This window comes from Phyllostomus hastatus, unplaced genomic scaffold, assembly GCF_019186645.2.
Source record: "Phyllostomus hastatus isolate PE091 unplaced genomic scaffold, TTU_PhHast_1.1 phas_contig_34, whole genome shotgun sequence".
NCBI lineage: Eukaryota > Metazoa > Chordata > Mammalia > Chiroptera > Phyllostomidae > Phyllostomus > Phyllostomus hastatus.
Window position 1 is genome coordinate 5,306,749 of NW_025333857.1, and position 26,682 is coordinate 5,333,430.

General features: G+C 37.9%; 1 protein-coding gene across 1 annotated transcript in view; it reads left to right on the forward strand.

Moving 5' to 3' along the window:
- Positions 1 to 23,206, forward strand: part of CAAP1 (caspase activity and apoptosis inhibitor 1) — a 63,436-nt gene extending 40,230 nt beyond the window's left edge. The window contains exon 6 of the mRNA XM_045840416.1: positions 21,809 to 23,206. Coding sequence (XP_045696372.1) covers positions 21,809 to 22,155 — 347 coding nt within the window. The 3' untranslated portion in view covers positions 22,156 to 23,206. The remainder of the gene's footprint in view (positions 1 to 21,808) is intronic.
- The last annotated feature ends 3,476 nt before the right edge of the window (positions 23,207 to 26,682 follow it).

Here is a 26,682-nt window from a genome sequence, read left to right on the forward strand (position 1 = left end):
CTCCCTAGTGGCTTATGGCCTGAAGGTCACTCACTCAGCCTTAGCCATGAGGGGGTTACAGCTCCTAAAACCAGGCAGGGTGGTTCCCAACAGTATAGAAGTGCAACTACTAAAGGAATAGTAAACATTAGGCTTGGAATTAGGTTTTGTTCTCAGTTCTTGACTTTTTTACACATCCCATACTGTAGTCTTTGATTTAATTAGCAGTTTTGGTTATCACAACATATAGTTGACACAAGTTGAGCTTACAGATAGCAGACTTTAATTCTGAAAAAATTAATATTCCTTAATTTTTTGAAACAGCTTTAGGCCTGCAAAAAAATTGAGTGAAAAGAAAGTACAGAGTTCCTATATACTGACTTACCTCCTCTTCTCCCAGTTTCCCTTATTATTTATCTTGCTTTATTGTGGAAAATTTGGTATAATTAATGAGTCAGTATTAATACATTATTATTGACTAAAGTCCATTGTTTACATTAGGGATCATTCCTGTTTTATTTTGGGGGGGGTTGATAACTGTATAATAACATGTATCCACCATTACAGTATTATATATTGAATATTATATTCAACCATTCATCTGTCCCACTTACCCTCCTCCACACTCCTGGCAAACACTGATCTTTTTACTGCCTATTTTTGTCTTTTCTGGATATCATGCAGCTGGAATCATATAGTATGCAGTCTGTTTAGATTGTTCAATGTGCATTTGAGGTTCATCCATGTCTTTTTGTTGCTTGATAGCTCATTTCTTTTGTTGCTGAATAATCCTCAATTGTCTGAATGAATGTACTACAGTTTGCTTATCCACTCACCTGTTGAAGGACATCTTGTTTGCTTCTAAGTTTTGACAATCATAAATAAAGCTGCTGTAATCATTTGTATGCAGGTTTTTGTGTAAATATAAATTCTACTCTGGGTAAATACCAAGTTTGGTTTAGTAAGAGACTGAAAAACTGTCATCTTTCAAAGTGCTACACCATGTTACATTCCTACCAACAATGAATGAGAGTTCCTATTCCAAATTCTTGCGTATGGTACTGTCATTATTTTGGATTTTGGTCATTCTAATAAGTGCATAATGGTACCTAGTTTTATTTTGCAATACCCTAGTGACATTTGATGTTGATTATCCTTTCATGTTTCTTGCCATCTATATATCTTATTTGGTGACTTGTCTCTTCAGATCTTTTGCCCATTTTTAAATTGTGGTGTTTGTTTTCTAATGGTTGAGTTTTTTAATTATATTGATTATGCTATTAACAGTTGTCCCAATTTTTTTGCCTTTGTTCCCCCCAACCCAGCATCCACTACTCCCTCAGGCCATCCTCACACTGTTGTTCGTGTCCATGGGTCATGTGTATAAGTATTTTGGCTACTCCATTTCCTATACTGTACTTTACATTCCCATGGCTAATCCATTACTACTTGTCAGTACTTCTTAATCCCCTCACTTCTTCACCCATTCTCCTCCACACCCCTCCCATCTGGCAACCATCGAAGCATTCTCTGTATCCATGATTCTGTCTCTTGTTTCCTTAGTTTGTTTTTTAGATTCAATTGTAGAGAGATATGTATTAATTGCCATTTTACTATTCATAATTTTGATCTTTTTCTTAAATAAGTTCCTTAAACATTTCATATAATAATGGTTTGGTGGTGATGGACTTCTTTAGTTTTTTCTTGTTTGGGAAGCTCTTTAACTGCCCTTCTATTCTAAATGATGGTTTTGCCAGGTAGAGCAATCTTGGCTGCAGGTCCCTGCTTTTCATGACTTTAAATCTTTCTTGCCAATCCCTTCTAGCCTGCAAAGTTTCTTTTGAGAAATCAGCTGACAGTCCTGTGGGAACTCCCTTGTAGGTAACTAACTCCTTTTCTCTTTCTGGTTTTAAGATTCTCTCTTTTTTATCTTTAGCCTTTGCCATTTTAAATATGATGTATCCTGGAGAGGGCCTCTTTGCATCCATCTTGTTTGGGACTCTCTGTGCTTCCTGGACTTCTATGTCTATTTCCTTCACCAAATTAGGGAAGTCTTCTTCCATTATTTTTTCAAATAGATTTCCAATTTCTTTGTCTTTCTCTTCTTTTGGCACCTCTATGATGGGAATTTTGGAGTGCTGGAAGTTATTCCAGAGGCTGCTTACGCTATCCTCATTTTTGGGTGGGTTCTTTTTCTTCTTGTTGTTCTGATAGGTTGTGTTTTGCTTCCTTATTTTCCAAATCATTGATTTGATTATTGGCTACATCCACTCTACTGTTGTTTCCCTGTAAATTGTTCTTTATTACAATTAGTATATCCTTTGTTTCTGATTGGATATTTTTTTGCTGTTGAGGGCCTCACTAATTACCTGGGGCATCCTTATAACCACTGTTTTGAACTCTGTATTTGATAGATTGCTTAACTCTCTTTTGTGTTGTTCTTTTTCTGGAATTTGGATCTGTTCTTTCATTTGTGCTGTGTTTCTTTGACTCCTCATTTTGGCAGCCTCTCTGTGTTTGTGTCTATATATTAGGTAGAGTCGCTTTGACTCTGTGTCTTGGTAGCATAGCCTAATGTAGTAGGTGTCCAGTAGGGCCCAGTAGCACAGCCGCCCATATCACCCAGCCTGGGTACATGATGTGTTCCCTTGGTGTGGGCCAACTATACCCTTCTCTTGTAGTTGAGCCTTGATTGCTATTGGCAGGTCAATGGGAGGGATTTACCCAGGCCAGTTAGTTGCAAGGAGACTGGCTATGACCACTGACCACCAGCCTCTGCCCTGTGTGTAGGATCAGCTGTGTTGGGGCAGAGTGTTGCTCTGACAAGGTTTATAGCTGTCCACTGGGCGCACAGGCTCTGGGGTTTCCCTGGTGGTTCAGGCCAAGGTCAGCCCCTACTGTGTCTGTCCGGGGCCACCTTGCATGAGCTATAAGGCAGTCTGAGATGGCTGGTACTTGTGCTGGGCTTAGAGATTCCCAGGTAAAGCCAAACTGTGAATCTAGGCGGGTTGCTGCTCGTGCTAAGCCTGGGGCTATTTAGCAAGAGGTAGGGGGTAAGGGGTGGTGCTCACTGAGGCCAGTTATTGTTTGAGAGGATTTAGTAAGTTGTAATGCATGAGCCAAGATCAGCCATTCATATGGAAAAATCACTGTTAATAGTTTGAGTGGGCCAGTAAGTTGGATGGGAGGGAGTCTCAGGGAATCTCCAGGGTGGGGCAAACAGTGTTAGGTTCATGGAGTCTCAGATATAACACCTGCCTGCAACCTCTGTGACTCTGTGCAGGGAGGGTTTAGAAAAGGGACGATGGCCTCTGCTCACCTTTCTGTCTAAGAGAAAGCAAACAAATCCTCCAGCTCCTGCCTTGATATCAGCCACTTCAATTCCTCCCCATATGCCACTAGTGCCTTTCAAGCTGCTTACATGCTAGGTGGAGCTCAGAGAGAGTCTGCATAAGGCTGTGTGTGGTTCTTTAAGAGGAACTGCTTGGGACTCCAGAAATTTTGTCCACCAATCTGCTGGTATTTGCAGCCAGAAGTTAAGTGGACTTATTTTCCTGGCATTGGAACCCTGGATTTGGGAGCCTGGTGTGGGGCTGGGACTCCTTGCTCCTGAGATATCCCTCCTGAATTTTTACCCACCACTTGTGGATGTGGGACCAGCATCTTTACCCCTCCTTCCTGTCTGGATGGATGTGATTTCTTTAATTCAGTAGTTGTCAGACTTCCATTCAACTCAATTTCTGACAGTTCTGAGTGATGGTTGTTCTACATTTTAGCTGTAATTTTGATTAATGTGGTTGTGTGAGGAGGTAATTTGTGTTTACCTATACCATCATGTTGACCCATAGTGCCCTAATTGTTGAGTTTTGACAATTCCTATTTAGTTTGGATGTGAGTCCTCTATTAGATGTGTTTTATAAATGTTATTTCAGTGGCTTGTGTTTTCATTCTCTTATTTACTCATGTTTAACACATACTTTTTAGGTCTGTGCCTCCTACATATTACACTTATTCAAATGGGTTTAAGGGACCTATGAGAAGACAATATATTCAGCGTGAATCAACATTCTGATCCATGAAGCTTGTGGTCATTCTGATTCTTTTAAGATCTGGGAGGCTGAACAGAATGTTTAAATGCATAGATTTTCAAAATGTACTCATTTGATTTTTGGTTCTGCCATTTTAGTTTTGTGGATGAGGACAAGTTACTTCAACTGTCCCTCAGTTTCCTCATTTATAAAACGGGGATGATGAATATGAGTGTCTATTATTATGTTGGCATAATGATTAAAAAGTTAATACATGTAAAGTTCTTTAGAGAAGAACTTAGTAATAATAACTGCTCAATAAATATCAGCTCTTGTTATAATTATTTTTACTATCATTATTGCTGTAATTAACTTTTTCTGCCTCATCCCCTCGAGGTCATCCTGGCTATCTCTAATTAGTAAATTTGGTTCTGTATTGAAGTGTAGACTGTCTTTATGTAACTTCTACTCATTTTTCCTCTTGTGTCCTCTGGAATATAGAAAATGAATTTAATGCCTCTTCTAAATGATGTCTCTTTGAATTTTGAAGTTGATCCCTTGTTATAGCATACTAATTTTTGTTTTGTGCTAGGCACCAGGGATGGAAAGATAAGTAAAATGTGGCCTGATTTGGAAAGAACTTGTCTAATAAAATAAAACAGATATGGCATTAATCTCTTATATACACCTGCATCTGAATGTACATTTCCTCCTCCTTCCTATTAGAAAGGATGAATTATTTGAAGCTGACCCTGGCCCCACTATTTGTGTAGTTACAACATTTCTCTTTGGTACCTGGATGTTTCTTCCCCTTCCCTAATTAATGCACTCCTCCCAAGTGAACTCTCAAGTGACCTCTTCTTAACCTGCTAGCCACATTTAACACCATTGATTATCTACCCCATTCTTGACATTGCATTTCTTCTCAACCCCTTTGCATTATGTTCTCCTGTACTCATCTTCTAGAGGGTGAGTGTCCCAGGGTTTACTCTTTGGACTTTTTCTCTTTTCTGCATTTCAGGTGGTAATTTTATGTACTTCCTGGTCTGGCAACTGCAATTTTATATCTGCAATTCAGACCTCATTCCAACACTTATATAGCCACTTTATTTTAGATGTTGAATAAGCGTCTTAAAAGTTAATACATCCCGACTTGGGGACTTCTGGCCAAGATGAAGGCACAGGTAGACAAACTGCTCCTCTGCGCACAACCAAAAGAAGGGCAACAACAAATTTAAAAACAAAAAACAACCACAACTGACAGAAAATCTAATTGTATTGAAGTCTGACAACCAAGGAGTTAAAGAAGAAACATTCATCCAGACTGGTAGAAGGGGCGGAGATGGGCAGCAAGGTGGAGAGGACTCGAGGCAAGGCAGTGGCTGGAGGACCAGGGCAGGCAAGGCAGTGGCTGGTGGACTGGGTGGTCCCACATTATCGTGCAGATAAACTGGGAGGAACAACTGGGGAGCTAGGCAGACCCTGCAACCCAGGATTCCAGCGTGGGAAAATAAAAGCCTCAAAACCTCTGACTGAAAACCCCTGTAGGGGTTGAGGTAGTGGGAGAAACTCCCAGCTTCACAGGAGAGTTCATTGGAGAGACCAACAGGGTACTAGAATGTACACAAACCCACCCACCCAGGAATCAGCACCAGAAAGGCCCAGTTTGATTGTGGGAAGAGGGGAAAGTGACTGAAAACTGGCAGAGAGCACAGCAAGCAGCATTGTTCCCTCTTGGACCCATCCCCCACATATAGTGCATCACAAAGCAGCAATGTTGGTTGCCCTACCCTGGCTCCTAAGGCTCCACCCCTTAACCATGTAATAAGCATGCCAAAACCAAAAAAATGGCCCAAATGAAAGAACAGATCAAAGCTCCAGAAAAAATACAACTAAGTGACGAAGAGATAGCCAACCTATCAGGTGCACAGTTCAAAACCCCGGTAATCAGGATGCTCATAGAATTGGTTGAATAGGGTCACAAATTAGATAAAGAAATGAAGGCTATGCTAAGTGAAATAAAGAAAAATGCACAGGGAACCAACAGTGATGGAAAGGAAACTGGGACTCAAATCAATGGTGTGGACCAGAAAGAAGAAAGAAACATTCAACCAGAACAGAATGAAGAAACAAGAATTTAAAAAAAATAAAGAGAGGCTTAGGAACCTCCAGGACAAATCTAAATATTCCAATATCCGAATCCTAGGGGTTCCAGAGGGAGAAGAGGAAGAGCAAGAAATGGAAAACTTATTTGAAAACAATGAAGGAGAACTTTCCTTTTGTGGCAAAGGAAATAGACTTCCAGGAAGTCCAGGAAGCTCAGAGTCCCAAGGAAGTTGGACCCAAGGAAGCACACACCAAGGCACATCATAATTACATTAGCCAAGATTAAAGGGAAGGTGAGAATCTTAAAAGCAGCAAGAGAAAAGGAGACAGTTACCTACAAAGAGTTCCCGTAAGACTATCACCTGGTTTCTAAAAAGAAACCTTACAATCAAAAGGGTCTGGAAAGAAGTATTCCCAGTCATGAAAGACAAGGACCTACATTCAAGATTACTCTGTCCAGCAAAGCTGCTACTTAGAATGGAAGGGCAGAGAAAGTGCTTCCCAGAAAAGGTCAAGTTCAAGGCGTTCGTCATCACCAAGCCCTTATTATATGAAATGTTAAAGGGACTTATCTAAGAAAAAGAAGATCAAAACTATGAACAGTAAAATGACAACAACCTCACAGTTATTAACAATGTAACCTAAAACAAAAACTAAGCAAAGAACTAGAACAGGAACAGAATCACAGAAATGGAGATCACATGGAGAGTTATCAGCATGGGAGTGGGAGAGGGTGAGGGAAGGTACAGGGAATAAGTAGCATAAATGGTAGGTAGAAAATAGATGGGGAGGTTAAGAATAGTATAGGAAATGTAGAAGCCAAAGAACTTTTATGTATGACCCATGGACTGAACTAAAGGGGGGGAATGTGGGTGGGAGAGGGTGTACAGGGCAGAAGGGAATAAAGGGGAGGGGAAATAGGACAACTGTAATAGCATAATTAATAAAATATATTTTAAAAATATATCCCAACTTGGGGTGGTGAACACAATACAATATGCAAATGATGTATTACAGAATTGTTCACCTGAAATCTATATAATTTTATTAAACAATATCACCCCGATAAATTCAATAAGAAAGTAAAGTTAATATGGCCCAGAATAAATTTCAGATCCTCTTCTGATACCCCCAAAGCAATAAATAGCAATTATATTCTCAGTGTCCAGGCCAAGAACCTTGGAATTATTCTTGAGTCCTTTCTTCTCTGTCAACATATCTTACCAGCTCTACTTTCAGAATATTCTAGTTCAACCACCTCACACATCTCAGCCATATGATTCTGGTGTTAATTTTATAGCATCCTAATCCCTCCATTTCTGTCAGTACTCCCCTGTAGTGTTTTTTCCTACACCACAGTCTGAATGATTATTTTAAACTGTAAGAATGGACATGTCACTATTCTTATCAAAGTCTTCCAGTAGCTTCTCATATTAATACAAAATCTGAAGTCCTTCTGTCCTATATGCAGTAGTACGGCCTGTCACTCTCCCCCTTGCTTGCCGTTTCTTCCTCCTTGCTTTCCTCCAGCACTCCAAGCACTCTGTGTCCAAGTCCTGACTTTCGTTCTTCCTGTTGCCTGCATGTTCCTCCCCCAGATAACCATGTGAGTCTTCCACATATCATTTAGATCCCTGATCAGATGTTACCTAATCTATGTAATTAGCATTACTTTTTTTTCCCAAAGCCTTTAAAGCTCTTAACAAACCTTGAGTTTTACTGGGAATTGATATCAGGTCTGCTGTACTATGTAGTCTTACAGAAGTCACCTTCTTGTGAAAACCAGAACTGTGTTTCAGTGTGTCTAGTTGACAGCATATCTCAGAATACAAATGGAAATCTATGAGTTGTACAAGTTTTAGTATCTGTTAATGCAGTTTATTTAAATCTGAGATTTATACTCATTCATGCTAATGCTGTACTCTTATTTAGGTTAAGCTACTTGTCCTTTAGGATCAAACATCTCCAAGTTGGTGAGGCCTTCCCTAACCTTCTTCTGCTAACCTCACCTCTTCTCTCAGTGCTATCTATAAAAATAGATATGACCTAGTTCATAACACTATTGCCTGTCAGTTTACTTCTGTTATATCATAATTAATTGTTTTCAACTCAAGAAACATTTATGACTACCTAAATACTACTTTGAAATGGTCTGTAGCCCTAAGTCGCTTCATTCTGTGGTATTTCTCTTTGTTTATATGTGACTGTCATCTTTAAATGGAGAACTTCTAGAGGGTAAAGGATCATGTATGTCTCAGTGCTTGTCTATCTATAGTGGGCACTTAAATTCCTTTGAATGAATAAGTGGATGAATAGATAACTAAAGAATCCCTTTGTTCTTTTCTACCTTATCCAGTGTGTAATAGAGGGGATGGAAGCAAAATAGAGTATTAGTTACTTTCACCCAGTATTATTGTAGTTCCTACCCCATAGAGTGTATTGCTTTAGAGCTTTTTTCTTTCTGATCTTAACAAAAGGAGTCTTTTTTGTTTGTTTTTCTTTTTTTTAAATATATTTTATTGATTATGCTATTACAATTGTCCCATTTCCCCCTTCACTCCCCTCCACCCTGTACACCCTCTCTCACCCACATTCCCCCCCTTTAGTTCATGTCCATGTGTCATAATTATAAGTTCTTTAGCTTCTACATTTCTCATACTATTCTTACCCTCCCCCTATTTATTTTCAACCTACAATTTATGCTACTTATTCTCTGTACCTTTTCTCCCTCTCTTCTCCTCCCACTCCCCTGTTGCTAACCCTCCATGTGATCTCCCTTCTGTGGTTCTGTTCCTGTTCTAGTTGTTTGCTTAGTTTATTTTGGTTTTGCTTTAGGTGTGGTTGTTAATAATTGTGAGTTTGCTGTCCTTTTACTATACATGTTTTTTTTTTTAAATCTTCTTTTCTTAGATAAGTCCCTTTAACATTTCATAAAATAAGGGCTTGGTGGTGATGAACCTTCCTTTAACTTGATCTTATCTGAGAAGCACTTGATCTGCCCTTCCATTCTAAATGAAAGCTTTGCTGGATAGAGCAATCTGGGATATAGGTCCTTGTCTTTCATGACTGGGAATACTTCTTTCCAGCCCCTTCTTGCCTGTAAGGTCTCTTTTGAGAAATCAGCTGACAGTCTGATGGGAACTCCTTTGTAGGTTACTGTCCCCTTATCTCTTGCTGCTTCTAGGATTCTCTCCTTCATTTTTACCTTGGCTACTGTAATTATGATGTGCCTTGGTGTGTTTCTTCTTGGGTCCAACTTCTTTGGGACTCTCTGAGCTTCCTGGACTTCCTGGAAGTCTATTTCCTTTGCCAGAATGGGGAAGTTCTCCTTTATTATTTGTTCAAATACATTTTCAATCTGTTGCACTTCCTCTTCCCCTTCTGGTATCCCTATAATTCGGGTGTTGGAACATTTAAAGACGTCCTGGAGGTTCCTAAGCTTCTGCTCATTTTTTGAATTCTTATTTCTCCATTCCTTCCTGTTTGGTTGTTTCTTTCTTCTTTCTGGTCTACTGTATTGTTTTGAGTCCCAGTTTCCTTCCCATCACTGTTGGTTCCCTATGCATTTTCCTTTATTTCTTTAATCGTAACCTGCATTTATTCATCTAATTTGCAACCAAAATCAACCAAATCTATGAGCTTCCTGATCACCAGTGTTTTGAACTGTGTATCTGATAGGTTAGTTATCTCTTAGTCACTTAATAAAGATGATTTCTTCTTCTGTTTGAGCCTTCTCTCTCTCTCTCTCTCTCTTTTTGGTCTGGTTGCTCCTTTTATAATGAAGAGCAGAGCCTTAGGTGTTCACCTGGGCTGGGCACCCCAGTCACTAGATTGTGACGTTGTGTGTGGGGGTGGGGTCGAGAGGTATCAATGACGGTTGCTCAGTTCTCCGTGGGACCTCAGTCCCTTCTCTCGGTTCCTGGGTTGTGCTCCCTGCCCTGCTCCACAATAGCCGCCTCACTGGGTCTGCCGCTGCCGCTTTCATACTCAGGGTCCACCCGCTACAATCTTGCACACCCCAGATGCCTTATGCACCCCTGGATGCCTTATGTGCCCTCGGATACCTCATGCACCCAATTCTCTCTGCCCTCTGCACATCTATCCGCTCCTGTCTGCTCCTCTCCACCCCTCCTACCGGTCTGGATGAATGGGTCTATTTCAGCTTCTTGGCTGTCTGACTTCCATTCAGATAAATTTTCTGTCAGTTCTGGATGTTATTCTGCCTCTAAATTGCTGTTCCATTCTTGGTTGTGCGTGGAGGTACGGTGTGTCCACCTATGCCTCCATCTTGGCAGAAGTCCTGTTTTTCTCACTTATATAGATTCATCAGTCTTTTATATTAATTATTGATTATGTGCCCTTTGTAAAATATGTGGTCATCATAGATTCCTCAGTAGCTTATAATTCTTGGATATTTCTTCATTTGAGTAATGTTTGGAAAGAGTTTTATTTTTGAGGATCTTGACTATCCATCCCCATGAGATTACACCTTTTCTCCAACCATTTTGAAAACATACAGAACACTTTTTACTGCATTTCCCACCTTAACAATCATATTGTAAGATGACAAAGTTATTTTTCCCAAAGTCTCTCAGTACTTCCATTTCATATATTTTCTGTTATCGGAAGAATTAGGGGTTAAACTGGCAGTTTTTACTAGGTTTCCTACTTATTTAATAAAAGTGTTTTTAATTTTAGGATAAGATTTCTATGTTTTATAAATACTACCACTTTTTTGAGTAATGACTGGCTGCTTACTACATACATATATGAGATACTTTGGCATTATCAAAAATTAGAATCAAGTCTGTAGTATCTCTTTCTGAGCTTTTAGAAGCAGATGCCCCAGGAAACAGGACAGTGTGTGAAGCAGACAGTGAGTTTGAGCAGGCCTTCCTTGGAAGGACAGATTGTGCAGCACTGAGATGTTACTAGCAGAAGATATTTGAGCGTCATGATCTTTTAAATGAATAAGTTCCAACAGGTTGTTGGGGGTGGATGGAGTTGCCTCATTCTAAACTCTGGTGCTTATAAATATGGATATCGAAAGAGCTATTTCATCTTCATGTTTTCTGTTTTGCACACTTTCATATTTATTCCTAGATTTTTTTTACTAGATCACTAGCTTATTATAAAGGGATATGATAAAGGATACTGATGACCATTCAGACAGAAGAGGGGTACATAGGATAAGGTATGTGGGTGGGAGCTTGGAGCTTCCGTGTGTTCTTTGAATGCAGCCCTGTCCCCAAATCTGCATATATTTACCAAAGCTCTCCACATTCTGTCCTCCTGGGATTTGTAGGTGGCTTCATTACATAGGTATGACTAATTATTGGACATTGATGACTGAGTGATCCTCTAGCCACCTCCCCTCCCCAGAGTTTGGAGAGATGGACTGAAAGTTCCAATCTTCTGTTCACTTGGTTAGCTTCACTGGCACAGCCCCCATCCTTAGGTACTTTCCCTAATGTCAGACTTTTATTCTAAGAGAAGCCTTTTTAATCAGATGTTGGGAAAATGATAAGTGACATTTTTAAAGGTTTTCTTCATGTTTACTTGTAAGTTAATAGAGGAAAGATTATAGTCAGGAATGTCTCATGTGTCAGCCTGTTACTGTGTTCCAGTGTGACCCCAAAGTAATCACCTAACTGATCCATTGTAAAAGGCTGAGAAGAGGTCCTTATTGTGTGTTCTGTCCTTAGAACAGTGGTCTTCAGAGACAGTAATTTTGGATGCTATCTTTTTATACTCCTGTGTGCACTTTATTTTTGCTAGGATCCCATAAATCTGTACTAAGCTTAGATCTAGTACTTTGCTTCTGTCCATTTGTCCCTCACACTTGGCCATATACCTATTAGATTCTAAGGCCTACTTCATATCTCATATCTATGATGATCTCCTTCACTTTTCTCTATTGCCTTACACATTCTGAAATTCTTTTATATTTTATATTATACAACTTAGCACTTTAAAGTATGATTTTCATATTTTAAGCAGACATAAGCACCGTGAACCATGAACAAAAACTATGTCTTAATCACGTCACAAATACTTAGTCTACCCCACCTGTGGCATTTTATAAAGCCTACCTCTTCAGCAGCCCTTACAGCTTCATTATGGTATATGTAATAGGTACTGAATGAATATTTGTTGATTATTAGAGTAATTTCTTGATGTATGATTCTTAAAAGTTAGGGTTACAGGCTAGTGGACACTCATGTTATCTGGAAGTCCAGTGAGGGTTTTGGTAGAATATTAGACAGGTTTTCTGTATTAAATTATTTGCATTTTCTTCTTTATTAGAAGCAATCATTTATGCCATGATTAATTTTTGAATACAGGATCCGACACAAATAATGCCATTTTTTTATTACAAAAAACATAATCATGTAATTCTCTAACATAACACTCAAACACACCATATAACATTTTAGGGGAATTATTCAAATTAAAACTATGAACTATTGCACCCATATTGTTGTTTTACCAGCCACATTCAAACAGGCCTCACTTCTGTCATATGATGGTTAACATGATGCACTTACATATAAATCTGTAGTTTAAAATACTACATGAGAAGAATAATCAAGTTTTATTAGTTTTGCTGAGAGGAATATCGAAGGCCTCTATGGAAAGAATTCACAGACTTTACAAGAATAACTGTTTTCAGAAAATAAGTTCTCGTGTCTTGAAAAGATACTCAGTAGAACTGTTAAAGTTATCAAGCCGACTTTCTACATTTAGAATACATTAGGAATGTGTTCTTTATGACTCAGAATTTAGTAAAACCAAAATTATCTGTTGTCTAAGAAAAGAAATCCATGGAGGTGTAGCATTACTGTCCAGTATAGAGTATATCATAGACTTTGTTACCAATGACATTCAAGCAGATCCATAACACTGGAGGCCTTGGAGAGCTAGCATCCAGGACCTAGAAAGAAGGATGGTGAACTCTGTTCTAAGTCTCATAACCATTGAATGTGAATAACTTAAAATCAGGTATGAAAAACTACTTAATTGAGAATATAAATAATTTAACCCTTTTTATAACCATCTCTATGACTGTGATAGAAATACTGAGTTTCAATTTTTTCATGTTCTCCAGGATATACACATACTTGTTTTTGTTTTTGTTTTTAAGATTTTATTTATTTATTTTTTAGAGAGGGAAGGGAGGGAGAAAGAGAGTGAGAGAAACATCAATGTGCAGTTGCTGGGGGCCGTGGCCTGCAACCCAGGCATGTGCCCTGACTGGGAATCGAACCTGCAACACTTTGGTTCGCAGCCCGAGCTCAGTCCACTGAGCTATGCCAGCCAAGGCAACATACTTGTTTTTAACATTTTTGAAAATGTGTAGGTCTCTAAGTGGAAATTAACTTTTTAAAGATCTTTATCAGAAATTTTCAAACAAAAATAGGAAAGAAAGCAGAAATATTAACTCCCTTACTCAGCTTCACCTTCAACAATTATTTGCCTATGGCAATCTTTTTTTCATATATATCTCCAACTGCTTAATATCCCCAGGTTATTTTATAGCAAATCTTAAATATCTTTTCAGTTCATCTGTGAATGTTTTAATGTGTGTATCTCTTAAGTATGAGATCTCATTTTAAACATAATCATATCTCCTTTAAAAAAGTAACATTTAATATCATCAGATATTCAGAAAAATTCAAATTTAACCTAGTTTTATTCATTAGTGGAATTGTGTTATGAGGAATGATTGATTGGCACTGGCCAGTGTGGTTCAGTTGGTTGGAAGCATATGAGAGGCAACCAATAGGTGTTTCTCTCTCACATCTTTGTTTCTCCATCTCTCTGTTCCTTACTTTCTCTCTAAAATCAATTAACATATGTTTTAAAGAAAGAATGATTGATTGGTTCAGGTGTTGTCAGTCTTACACCTAAGGGTTTTAGAGGCTGTTTATTATGGTCTAGCTGCATTATTACCTTGGAGGTTGCAGAGTAATGAGATACACACACACACACACACACAAATATATTTTATTGATTATGCTATTGCAATTGTCCCATTTTTTTCTCCCCTTTATTCCCCTCCACCCTGTACACCCCCTCCCACCCACATTCCTCTACCTTAGTTCATATTCATGGGTGATACATATAAGTTCTTTGGCTTCTTCATTTCCCTTACTATTCTTAGCCTCCCCCTGTCTATTTTGTACCTACTATTTATGCTTCTTTTTCCCTGTACCTTTTCTCCCATTTTCCCCCTCCCCGCTGCTAACCCTCCATGTGATCTCCATTTCTGTGATTTTAGTTTTCTGCTTATTTGTTTTTAGGTTCAATTGTTGATAGCTGTGAGTTTGTTGTCATTTTACTGTTCATTGTTTTGACTTTTTCTTAGGTAAGTCCCTTTAACATTTCATATAATAAGGGCTTGGTGATGATGAACGCCTTGAACTTGACCTTATCTGGGAAGCACTTTATCTGCCCTTCCATTCTGAGTAACGGCTTTGCTGGATAGAGTAATCTTGGATGTAAGTCCTTGCCTTTTATAACTCTGAATACTTCTTTCCAGCCCCTTCTTGCCTACAAGGTTTCCTTTGAGAAGTCAGCTGATAGTCTTATGGGAACTCCTTTGTAGGTAACTCTGTCCTTTTCTCTTGCTGCTTTTAAGATTCCTTCCCTTTAATCTTGGGTAATGTAATTATGATGTGCCTTGGTGTGTGCTTCCTTGGGTCCAACTTCTTTGGGACTCTGAGCTTCCTGGACTTCCTGGAAGTCTTATTTCCTTTGCCAGATTGGCAAAGTTTTCTTTCATTATTTTTTTCAACTAAGTGTTCAGTTTCTTGCTCTTTTTCTTCTTCTGGCACCCATATGATTCAGATGTTGGAATATTTAAAGTTGTCGTAGAGGTTCCTAAACCTCTCCTCAATTTATAATTCTTGTTTCTTCATTCTATTCTGTTTGAATGTTTATTTCTTCTGCTCCAAAGCATTAATTTGAGTCTCGGTTTCCTTCCCTTCATATTGGTTCTCTTTATTTCACTTTTCATAGCCTTCATTTTTTTCTTCTATTTTGCAACCATACTCAACCATTTCTGTGAGCATCCTGATTACCAGTGTTTTGAACTCTGCATCTGATATGTTGGCTCTCTCTTCGTGGCTTAGTTGTATTTTTTCTGGAGCTTTGATCTGTTCTTTCATTTGGGCCCTATTTCTTTGTGTTGGCACACCAGTTATGTAGTAAGGGATAGAGCCTTAGGTATTCATCCAGGCGGGGCAACCCACTTCCCTGTGTTGTGGGGGAGGGGTCTGAGAGGGAAAAATGCTGCTTGGTTAGCTCTCAACTGGTTTTTACCCCCGCTTTTCATAAGCAAATTGGGTCCTTTCGGTGATGATTCTCAGGTGGGTGGGTTTGTGTACATTCTTGGATCCCACAGGTCTTTCCAACGAACTCTTTTCCTGTGAGGCTCGGACTTTCTCCTGCCACCTCAACCTCCTTAGGTTTTTATAGTCAGAGTTCTTTGAGGCTTTAATTCCCTGTGCTGGAATCCTAGGTTGTGTGGTCTGTCTCACTCCCCAGTTGTTCTTCCTGGCTTATCTGCCTGCAAGTGTGGAACCACCCTGTCCACCAGCTGCCCACTCTGCCCCAGCTGCCCATCTCCACCCCTCCTACCAGTCTATATAAATGTTTTTTCTTTAACTCCTTGGTTGTTGGACTTCTATACAGGTCAATTTTCTGACAGATCTGGTTGTTTTTTGTTTTTAAATTTGTCGTTCCTTTGGTTGTGCAAGGAAGCAAAGTATATATACGTATGCCTCCATCTTGGCCAGAAGTTCTAATGATATATATTTTTAATCCTCAGATATCCAGTGTTCAGAGTTCTGATTGTCCTATACTTTAAACTCTGTATGGATGAATAAGGATCTAGATAAGGTCCCTATTGCAGTTGGTTGATAGTAAATATCTTTATTCTATATGCTTCTCCTTCTCCCTCCTCTTTCCTATCCTCCCTCTCTCCCACTCTTTGCTGTTTATTTGTTGAAGAAACTGGGTATATGCTAGTTGCTCAGTCTGAATATTGGTGGTTGCATTTCCATTTTTTTAAGTATATAATCCTTATTATATTTTCTTTCATTACAATTTAGTCTCCTTAAACTCCTCTCCCTGCAGCAATCACCACCTTGTTGTCCATGGGTGATTGCATTCATTTCATTTAACATTCCTTTATTTTCTGTAAACTGGTAGTTAGATATAGTGACTTGATTATATTCATGCTCAATTTTTGGACAAGAATATTTAGAAGCAGTATTGTATTCTTTCATAAGGAGGCATTTATTACTTCTCTTTTGGTGTTGTCATGTTAATAGCCATTGGGATATATTGTCCACAGTGGCTGATAATAATACTTGTGATTCCTTGTAACTAGCTTTAGTTTGTAATCTAGATTTTTTCTCCTCTGGGCACTATTGAGAATTAAAAAGAAAAGAAGATTCAATATCAAGTTGTGGTATTTTCCTGGATGCGATGTAGGTTTGATATTGCACACTTTTTCTGTATGAAGACCTTCTTCACCTTAGAACAGTTTTCTTCTAGATTAGTTTTATTTTCTTATTTATTTTCCCTCTCCATTGTCTCGTTATTGCTTTCTGACTCGTTCTGTCACTTTATTCAAGTCTCTGCTCAAATGTTACTTTATCAGATCACAATAATCACTCTGTGAAGGCATTCTCCTACTACCATCTTCTTTTCCTGCTTCATTTTTCTTCATAGCATCTGATATTATTTATTTCTACTGTCTCTCCTATGACTTAGATGTAAGTCAGGGACTTTTTTTTATTCACCACTATTTCCTTGATGTTTAAAAGTTTCTTTCATATAGTGGGCATTCATTAATATTTGTTGAATTAATGTATTACATTGGATTCAGCATTTATCCTCATCTTTCAACTTGTGTTGCATACTTTAAATATATATGTATTTTTCTACATTTTGAAAGTTTTTAACATTATCTTCCAGCAACCATTGAACATTTGCTTTTGATAACTGCTTATAATTTCTAACATTTCTTGTTCTCCGGATTTTTTCATTGTATTGTGTACTTGTTTCATGGCTGCTGTGTCCACTTGTCTATCTGAGCCTGCCAAGTAAACTCGCCTACCTCGCCTTCCCCTGCCCACCCGATAGGTTATCTTTGGATCCCTAAATTTCCTTTATTTCTTCCTTTGTTCATCTTGGTCGCCCATTTCTTGAAGCTGCGTTTCTCTGGTCCTGGTTTATGCTTCTTCAGTAGTTGTTTGGATCCATTTCTCTAATAGATCTTTTTCTTTAATGTCATAAAAATAGCACTCCCATTAGAGTGTTTGAGCATATGGCAGGAAAAGGGAATGTAAGAAGGGAGGCTTCAGATGGCTCACGAACTCTGAAATTAGTTTTAATTGCATTGCTTGTTTGTTCTACAGCTCACTCTTCCTTGCTTCCAAGATATTCTTATCTGTGGAGTCTTTGGCTGTGGTTTTGCTTTGCTTTTATTTTTCTGTCAATTTCATTCTGTCTACCTGTATTTTTTTAAATACCCTGAAAGTTTTCTTTTTAGATGACACCCTTTCTTGTTATCCAATACCATTATCTTTTTAAATTTTTTACAAGGCTATTATACTGGAAATGATTGAAGAAATACATGATGTTCATAGAGTGAAACTGGAAATGTTATTTTCTTCTCTCTCTACTTTTATTCCCCTCCACAGAAGTAACCACTATTAATAATTTGTTATTTTTAACATATATATGATTATCACTCTTTATCTTTTTTGATTTGACAGTATATCTTGAATATTTTCCCATCATGCTAACTTACTAATTTTTTTCCAGATTAATAAAATTCCTGCTTTTTACTGACTAAAATGTATTATCTTATTGTTTTAATTTGCATTTCCTTGATTAGAAAGTTTTATTGTTCAGCATTTTCTCATTAATATTAAGATGGGACAGACAATTTTAAAATTTTAAAAAGGACAACTATGAAAATATATACAATGAAATGTCTAGATATATTTAAGAAATAACTGAAGACATGGACAAAGGGTAGAAACAGGTCAGCATTTCACATATATAGTATAAATCCTCAGGTATCTTACAATTTTTATACTGTTATTTTAAAATACATCTCTTCTGTCACTTCAGTGGGTTCTTGGTAAGGAGAGAAATTAGATATGTGTGCTGAACTTGCCCTATTTAGCAGGAATTTAGACAGATATTTAATTATTCCATGTTCTAGGGTCTGACTTACTGAATTTAAGAAGCCATATCAAGAAGTCATCAACATGCAGTCACTTATAACATTACATATGTTTTCATTTTATGTATCAGAACTACAAGGGGGAACCTCCCCACCCCCCCCAAAAAAAAAACAACAACTCAGAATTAATCTTCTGGAGGGCTGGTTCCTTGTAGTACAGGCTTCTCCCACTAGGTGAGTGTTCTAGGAACCCATCTGTATCAGTGTACTAGCTGGCGTTGTTGTGAGAGGCTATGTTTGACTTCCTTGAATTGTTTTTGAAAACATCTTCCCATTTCTTGATGGGTGAGTTTTGAGCACACCTGCCCACACCATGCTGAGTGTTCGGCAGTTTTTGACCAAAAAAGGCGTGATCCCTGTGCCCCACCCTCCCTATTCACCTGATATTGCCCCAGGTGACAATTTCTTTTGGTTTCCCTGGATTTAAAAAGTCCTCAAAAGGGAAACATTTTGCCAATGTGGAAGTGGTGAAACATAAACCAGCAGAAACACTAAAAGACATCGAAATTGACAGGTTCAAAAACTGTTTTGAGCAGTGGAAAAAATGTCTCAATAGGTGTATTGAATCAAATGAGGAGTACTTTGAAGGTGACTAAAATTTAAATTTGTAAGAATGAATACACAATTTTGTATAAATACATTCTGGGTTTTTTGGGTCCCCCTTGTATTTCTGATAGCTTGAATTATTGACAAGCAGAATCTTATACGCCCTATTGAGGTTTAGTTGGACTTTAGAGATATCATAGAACAATTTGCCTTAATGTTTACAAACTATGTAAGGTAAGGGATTTGCCTATAATCACATATGTAATAGCAGAGGAAGGTTTAGGACTCAGGTATCCCAACTTTCTGATGCTCCCGCTCTTCCCACCCACCCATTATATTATTTTGCTCTTCGTTGTCAAGGTGCAATTTCTAGTCTGAAGAATAATCACATTTTTTCAAAAACATATGTTTTAAATTCTTGTAAACAGACTGCAGATTTTCATTCAGAAATGGTGACTACAGATACAGAATTTTATATTAAAGCCTGCTAGGCATGAAAATTAACTTCTTGAAACTTAGGATTTTTTAAATGTACTTTTTTTATTGTTGTTCAGTTACAGTTGTCCCATTTACCCCCCATTGCCCTCCTCTGCCCCATCCAACCCCTGCTCCTAAAGACAATACCCACCCCATTATCCTTGTCTATGGGTCTGTTGTACATGTTTCCATTCTTTCCCCCGTTATCCCAGTGCCCCCTCCCCTCTGGTCCTTGTCAGTTTGTTCTATATTTCCATGTTTCTGGTTCTTTTTTGCTCGTTTGTTTTGTTGATTAGGTTCCATTTGTAGGTGACATCATATGGTATTTGTCTTTCACCACCTGGTTTATTTCACTTATCATAATGCTCTCCAATTCATTCCACACTGCTGCAAAGGGTAGGAACTCCTTTCTTTCTGCTGTGTAGTATTCCATTGTGTAAATGAACCACAGTTTTTTGATCTATTCATTTCCTAAGTGTCCCTTTACTAATGGACACTTAAGTTGCTTCCAGCACTTGGCTCTTATAGATAGCACTTCTACAAACTTTTGGGTGCATAGGTTATTTTGAATTGGTGTTTCAGGATTCTTAGGGTATAATTCCAGAACTTGAATTGCTGGGTCAAAAGGCAGTTCCATTTTTAATTTTTGAGGGAATTCCATACTGTTTGCCACAGTGGCAGTACAGGTCTGTGTTCCCACCAGTAGTGCACTAGGATTCCTTTTCTCAGTCTTGCCAGCACTTTCTTAAATTTGTTTTTGTCTCACATCAGAATACTTATATAAAGCATTATTTTTTTTTGCATAGAAGGCTATTTGGAAATAAACAGCCATTTGGGAATACTTATTGCTTTGGAAGGATATGTAAAATATTCTTTGGCACCAAATAATTAAAATTGCACCCTTTTTTTAAAGCAAGTTCTGTTTGTGGACACAGGTAATTTTTGTATTCATTTTCCACTTTAACTTTGGAATAGAAAGTATTTCTTTGAGTTATTAGGGTATAAAAGGATCATTCAATGTCAGTAAATCATTTATTATAAAACCAATGGAGTAGAATTGGTTATATTCTTCCTAAACATTCTTTTATCAGAATTTTCTATTTCTCAACCTATTTTGTAAATAAGGTTTGTCTACTATAAATAAGTTAAGAAAGTTAACATTTTGGGGATCATAAATAATCTTTTTTAAAAGATTTTATTTATTTATTTTTAGAGAGAGGTGAAGGGAAGGAGAAAGAGAGGGAGAGAAACATCAATGTGTGGTTGCCTTTCACATGTCGCTTACTGGGGACCTGGCCCACAACCCAGGAAAGCCCTGACTGGGAATTGAACCAGCAGTCCTTTGGTTTGCAGGCCTGAGCTCAGACCACTGAGCCACATCAGCCAGGGTGGGATCATAACTTTCTAAACATATTAGAATTTAAAAAATAAATAAATTGGAGGTGTAAGTGAACACTCAAGAGTTGTAAATGCCACCTGGATTTGAGTAATGTCCAAGACCACAGTGGTTGAGAACTATAATCTGCATTTATATTCATTTTCTTATCAGTTACAGAAGTTTTATAACAAATGCATTTTTAAAATTCATGTATTATTTATTAAAATAATTTTAATGAAAAACTTATTTTATCTTAGAAAATGGCCTTAGGCATTCTCCTTTAATTTATTGATTTAGTACAAAGTGAAAAAGCATATGAAAAAATTTGGAATAATTGCAGTGTATGTGGTATCCAGCTTACCAATGATAGTTTTGCTTTTTTTTTTTTTTTTAGTGTATAAAGCAAAGTGTTTTAAACTCTTTCTAGAATGGAATTTTACTTCAGTAATAAACAATACCCTCCTGGCTGGCGTAGCTCAGTGGATTGAGCGCGGGCTGGGAACCAAAGTGTCCCAGGTTCGATTCCCAGCCAGGGTACATTCCTGGGTTGCAGGCCCTAACTCCCAGCAACCGCACATTGATGTCTCTCTCTCTCTCTCTCTCTCTCTCCCTTCCCTCTCTAAAAATAAATAAATAAAATCTTAAAAACAATACCCTATGAAAAGGGTTTCCAGGGACAGTTTTCAGTTTGTAATGTAGAAGCTGCACTGTGGTGCAAAGTGTTTTAGCTGACATTTTATTTAGGAAAATACATCACAGAACTCCATATAATGGTATAAATTTCACAGTGCTTTCATGTTCTAAATTGGAATGAAAGATACATTAAAATTTACATTAACTTAGATCTGTTTTCAAAGTTGAGAAGTCAGTGGGGGGGGCAGTAGGATGGAGATTATGGAATGTGTTTGGGACTCTGTGGTGGGTGGTAGGATCAAAGCAACCCTTTAATCATAATCAGAAAGGACATTTTTGATCAGGACAATTAGGTTACGTGACTCTTTTTCCCTTTTTGTTTTTTATTTGTTACAGGCAAAGGGGAAGATAGTGATGTGCTCAGTATAAATGCAGATGCTTATGACAGTGACATTGAAGGCCCATGCAACGAAGAAGCCGCTGCTCTGGAGGTTCCAGAAAATACAGTTCAAAGTGAATCTGGTCAGATAGATGACCTGGAGAAAGACATTGAGAAAAGTGTGAATGAGATTCTGGGACTGGCAGAGTCTAGCCCAACGGAACCCAAAGCAGCCACCTTAACTGTTCCTCCACCAGAAGATGTTCAGCCTTCTGCACAGCAGCTGGAGCTGCTAGAACTTGAGATGAGAGCAAGAGCTATTAAAGCCCTAATGAAAGCTGGTGATATAAAAAAGCCAACCTAGTTATTTAACTTGAACGTGAATTTTTGGTGTGTTTGAACAAAGCCACATGGTATAATTTTGTATCTAATGTTTATTTTGAGTCTTACATGATATTTCTCATATAACCCATGTTAGATAATAGTTATTTCATTGATGTGACTTTTATATTATATTTGTGTTACTGTTTTATGAGTTCATGGCAAATGCCATTGGATAATTGGATACTTTGTTATATAAAAAGCAGATTAGTATCTGAAAAGCCATTAGCAAAGAATTCTGGTAAATATTTTTCTTTATTTTTAAATGTTTGGGCACCAAACCTAAAAGGCTAAGAGAAATTGATAAAGCCCGTTGCTCCTAAGGTACCTATATTTAGCAGTGAAATATTAAATTATTGCTCCTAGATTTGTTAACAGTGTAAGAAATTTAGTTTTGCTTATGTGCACTTTGAAAATATGAATTGTCTTAAAGATACTTACCTTATATGGTTGTGGATTTACTAGTAAAAACTGAGTTACATTTTTTACTGTAAGGTTTAGAGATCTGAAATGGCTGAGAAAAAAAACTTATAAAAGAAGTAGCTTTAATGTAAGGTACTTTTTAACAATGTAGAGTAATTGCCCAACTTTAATTCCAGCAGACAAGCCATTCTAACAGGCATTTGATATTATTGGACACTTTGTTCAAGTGTTTTTCTTCCCTAAAAAGGGAACACATTTTCATATTCATTCCAAGCTATCAGGAGAAGGAGAATATTTTATCATACAGGCTTTCATCTAGTGTTTTTGCTTGAAGATCTGATGCACTAAAATCCCATGAATTAAAAATAATAAAGACTGTCATTCTGGATCTGCAGACTTTTGGTACATTTCCAAAAGCAAAATTAATTTCAGGAAGTTTTATTAAGTTAATGTTATAATCTGATTTTGTGTAGTTTTGTAAATAATTAACATCTTGCCACAATTATGGATGCTTTTTGCCCCATCACTAATTGTAGTTGTTTGATAACAAAATAAATTTAGGTAGAGATACTTAACTTAAAATAAATTGTTTTTTATTTCTAAAATGTAAATCTGGAACTGTTGTTTTTATATTTGCTCACAATTATATTTTATTGATAAGCCATTCTTCACTAATGCTGTATGAGGATTTTCCTCAGACACTGAACATGCTGAAATTGTGTTTAAGTAGTTGGCTTAATTGTATATAAAAATTGTAGAAGATTTATTATGGAAATAGGGAATATTTATAAAACATTGGAGTTGTAGTTACAAATTCTTTTTGTAGTTCCTGAACATGCCCTTAAATAACCTTGTTATTTTTCTTTTCTCCCTGAATCTGATAAAACAGAGGCCTGTATCATTTGAAAAGCTTCTCTTAGGCTAGTAAATATGAATATGATCTAAGTAGTGAGTTCTTGTATTTAATTGCCTCAAGATAAAAAAACATTGATTATGGTAAAATAATTTTTCTCTTTCAACCTAAAATAAAAGTTAAAATAATAAAGTAGTGCAGAATAAATTTTAATGCTGCTTAGTAATTATAAAATGCAGATGACATATGAGTGATTAAACATAGAAGAGCAGAAAAAGGGCTAAGTGCTTCATAACTGACTAAAGTCACACTTTCATAAAGCATTGTGTGTCTGCTATATTCAGTATGCAGAATGGTTTAGAGAATATTTCTCTAGAGGTGGTATGTGTGAGGTAGAATAAGCTGAACATATTAGAGGCTACTTAGAGTCCTGCTTAGAAAATCAACTTTTCCTTTTTTTTTTTTTTCTTTTTTAATGTTGAAAGACAGGAGAGCTTTTTGAAAATGAATGGCTTTAAAGGATAGGGATAAGTTTGTATTGGACATGCCTAAGTAATGAGAAAATAACATATATTGATCTGATGCTGTTATTTAAATCATCAGCTCACAGGTATTTATTGATTACCTTTACGGTGGTTAGTCTTGTTCAGAATCTTAAACTCAGGATAATACAGTATAGATTTTAGTGCGGAATAGACTGACTAAGAAAGATACAGATGCTGCTTCCTTTTATGTCTAATTCTTCCTCTCTTTTGCCAAGATAAGGACAATTTCTAGACAATGTTTAATTAAAATTAAAAGAAAAAATTTGGCAGCCTAATTTTCCACTTAAAGCAATTCTGATATTTGACTAGGAACTTGACCCAAATCTTGAATGGTAGGTGCCAACTGATAATGGATCCTCTTCATGAGACCTTGGCCTTTTCAATGTTCCTACTAATTTACACATTTAGATAGATCTTTAAAATCCTGTTACTAGGTTACTTGTGTAACATCCTAATGAAAAAAATCACCTAAACTCCCCAAATCCTTTTGCTGAACTCTTGCAAGTCCTTAAAACTATCAGGCAATATATTCTTTTTAACATACCTTGTTGACACAACCTATTTTCAACAAATCCTAAGATTGTAGGGCATGATTAGCTATCTGAGTAGAGGTGTTCATAGTCTTTTGAATAGTAATACAAATTGCAATAAAATACCAGGGTGGGGCAAAAGTAGGTTTGTTACAGAACACATCAAGGGGGGCCTTGGGACAATATACTATTATTGAAAGAAGGCCCCGGGTCCGTTATGTCCGCCGCCCTAGGAAAGACGTCTCTCAATGCCAGAGATTCGTGAAAAGGAAAGGAAATGTTTATTTAATGCTATACAGACTTCAAGTAGTGACCTAATGTCTTTATCAAAAATCCTAAAGTCCCTTAAAACACCCACAAACAGACACAGTCCTTCCTTCCCCCTTTGCCCAGTCCAGAGTACCATATCTCAGGAAAGGAAATAGAAGTCCATGGCTCAGGCAGTCCTCTGGTTCTTCTTAGTTAATACTCCATCTCGACTGGGAGACCTCCCTGGGTTCCCGGCACCCTCAGCTGAGTCGCCGAGATCTCTGCTAAACTCAGGTGGTGGTTCCCCCTTCTAAAGCTGTGGGGGTCCCCACTCTAGCACAGGCATGTGGTCCTCTCTCCCAGGGCCACGGGAGTCTCCACTCTGTCAAGGCCGCGTGGTTCTCCCTCTCTCAGGGCTGCGCATGGTTCTCCCTCAATGGCTGAGGTCCTCCCCATTCTGCTAAAGCCGCATGGTTCTCTCCCTCTCAGGGCTGCGCATGGCTCTCTTTCCTAAAGTAGCATGGTTCTCCTTCCTAAAGCAGCATGGTTCTCCCCCTAATGGCCGCCAAGTCTGGGTTTTAAAATCCCCGCAGCCAATCTTCCTCTTCAGCCTCATTTCCGACTCTTCCCACACTCGGCTTCACATGCCAGAATTCATATCCTTCCAGCTTTACTGGGCTGCCATCATGAGTCTGGGCAGGTGTGGCCCCAGGTCCTGGAGCCAATCTTCTCCAAGCTCCCACGCAGGCACTGTAGCTCGGGGGGGGGGGGGAGTCTGCCCCCAGTCACGTCTTGGTGGGGAAGTTACTTCCATTCCCCTGGCTCAGAGCTGATCACAGCTACTTAACATATCCATGGAACCAGCCAAAGGCTATAGATATGTTAAATGACCATGCCAGAGGGTAGCTGCAAGGCTGTTGCTATGCAAAACAGCTCTCAATGGCCCTGCTCCATTTGTCCCTTCCCCCAACCCACACCCTGGGTGGTGGGATGGAGACATCTTAAAATCTCCTGGACACCTTAAGTTCTGGACCCCATTTCAAATGCCCATTTGGGGTCCCCCCTCTTGGCTGCACCCTGTAACAGGTTTACATTTGTTCATATGGAAAATAATACAATAGTTAATAAATAATACAAGAATAAACTTTCACATACAACTGTAAACCTACTTTTGCCCCACCCTTTATATATTTTTTTATTTTTATTTTTTAAAGATTTTATTTATTTTTAGAGAGAGGGAAAGGAGGCAGAAAGTGGGAGAGAGACATTCATGTACAAGGGCAACACTGATCAGTTGTCTCTCATGTGCCCCCAAAATGGAGACCTGGCCTTCAGCCGAGGCACCTGTCCTGACCAGGAATCAAACTGGCAACCTTAGAGTCTGCAGGCCAACACTCAATCCACTGAGTCACAGCAGCCAGGGCTACATATTTTTTAAGTGCCATTTTCAAGATAGATAAAACAGCAGTGAACCCATAGTCTGGGACAAAGATAGCTGGCAGCCTAAAACTTAAAAATTCTCAGTTCTGTTTCATCATAAAAAATAAGAAAAGAGAGTTCAGTCATAGGTACTTCTCCTTTATCATATCTTAAATTCTTAAAAAAGGCCAATATGCTGTAACTTAAAACTGCTAGATATCTTTACATTTTCTTTATCTTCAAGTGGACTCCCTTTTTAAAACACAAAAGTGCTAACTAATAAACAATAGGAACTCAAATACATTTCCTTGGTATTTAATCATCATTTTTTAAAGTGTGATACAATGAAAAGAGTGAGAGTTAAAAGCAGAAAGTTCTGAGTGTGTCCAAACCAGTTGTATAATCTTGGACTATAAAATGAACTATAAAATGAGGGAAACAAATTGTTAACCAATATATAATACTTCTTTCTGAGACAGTATTTTTAGACT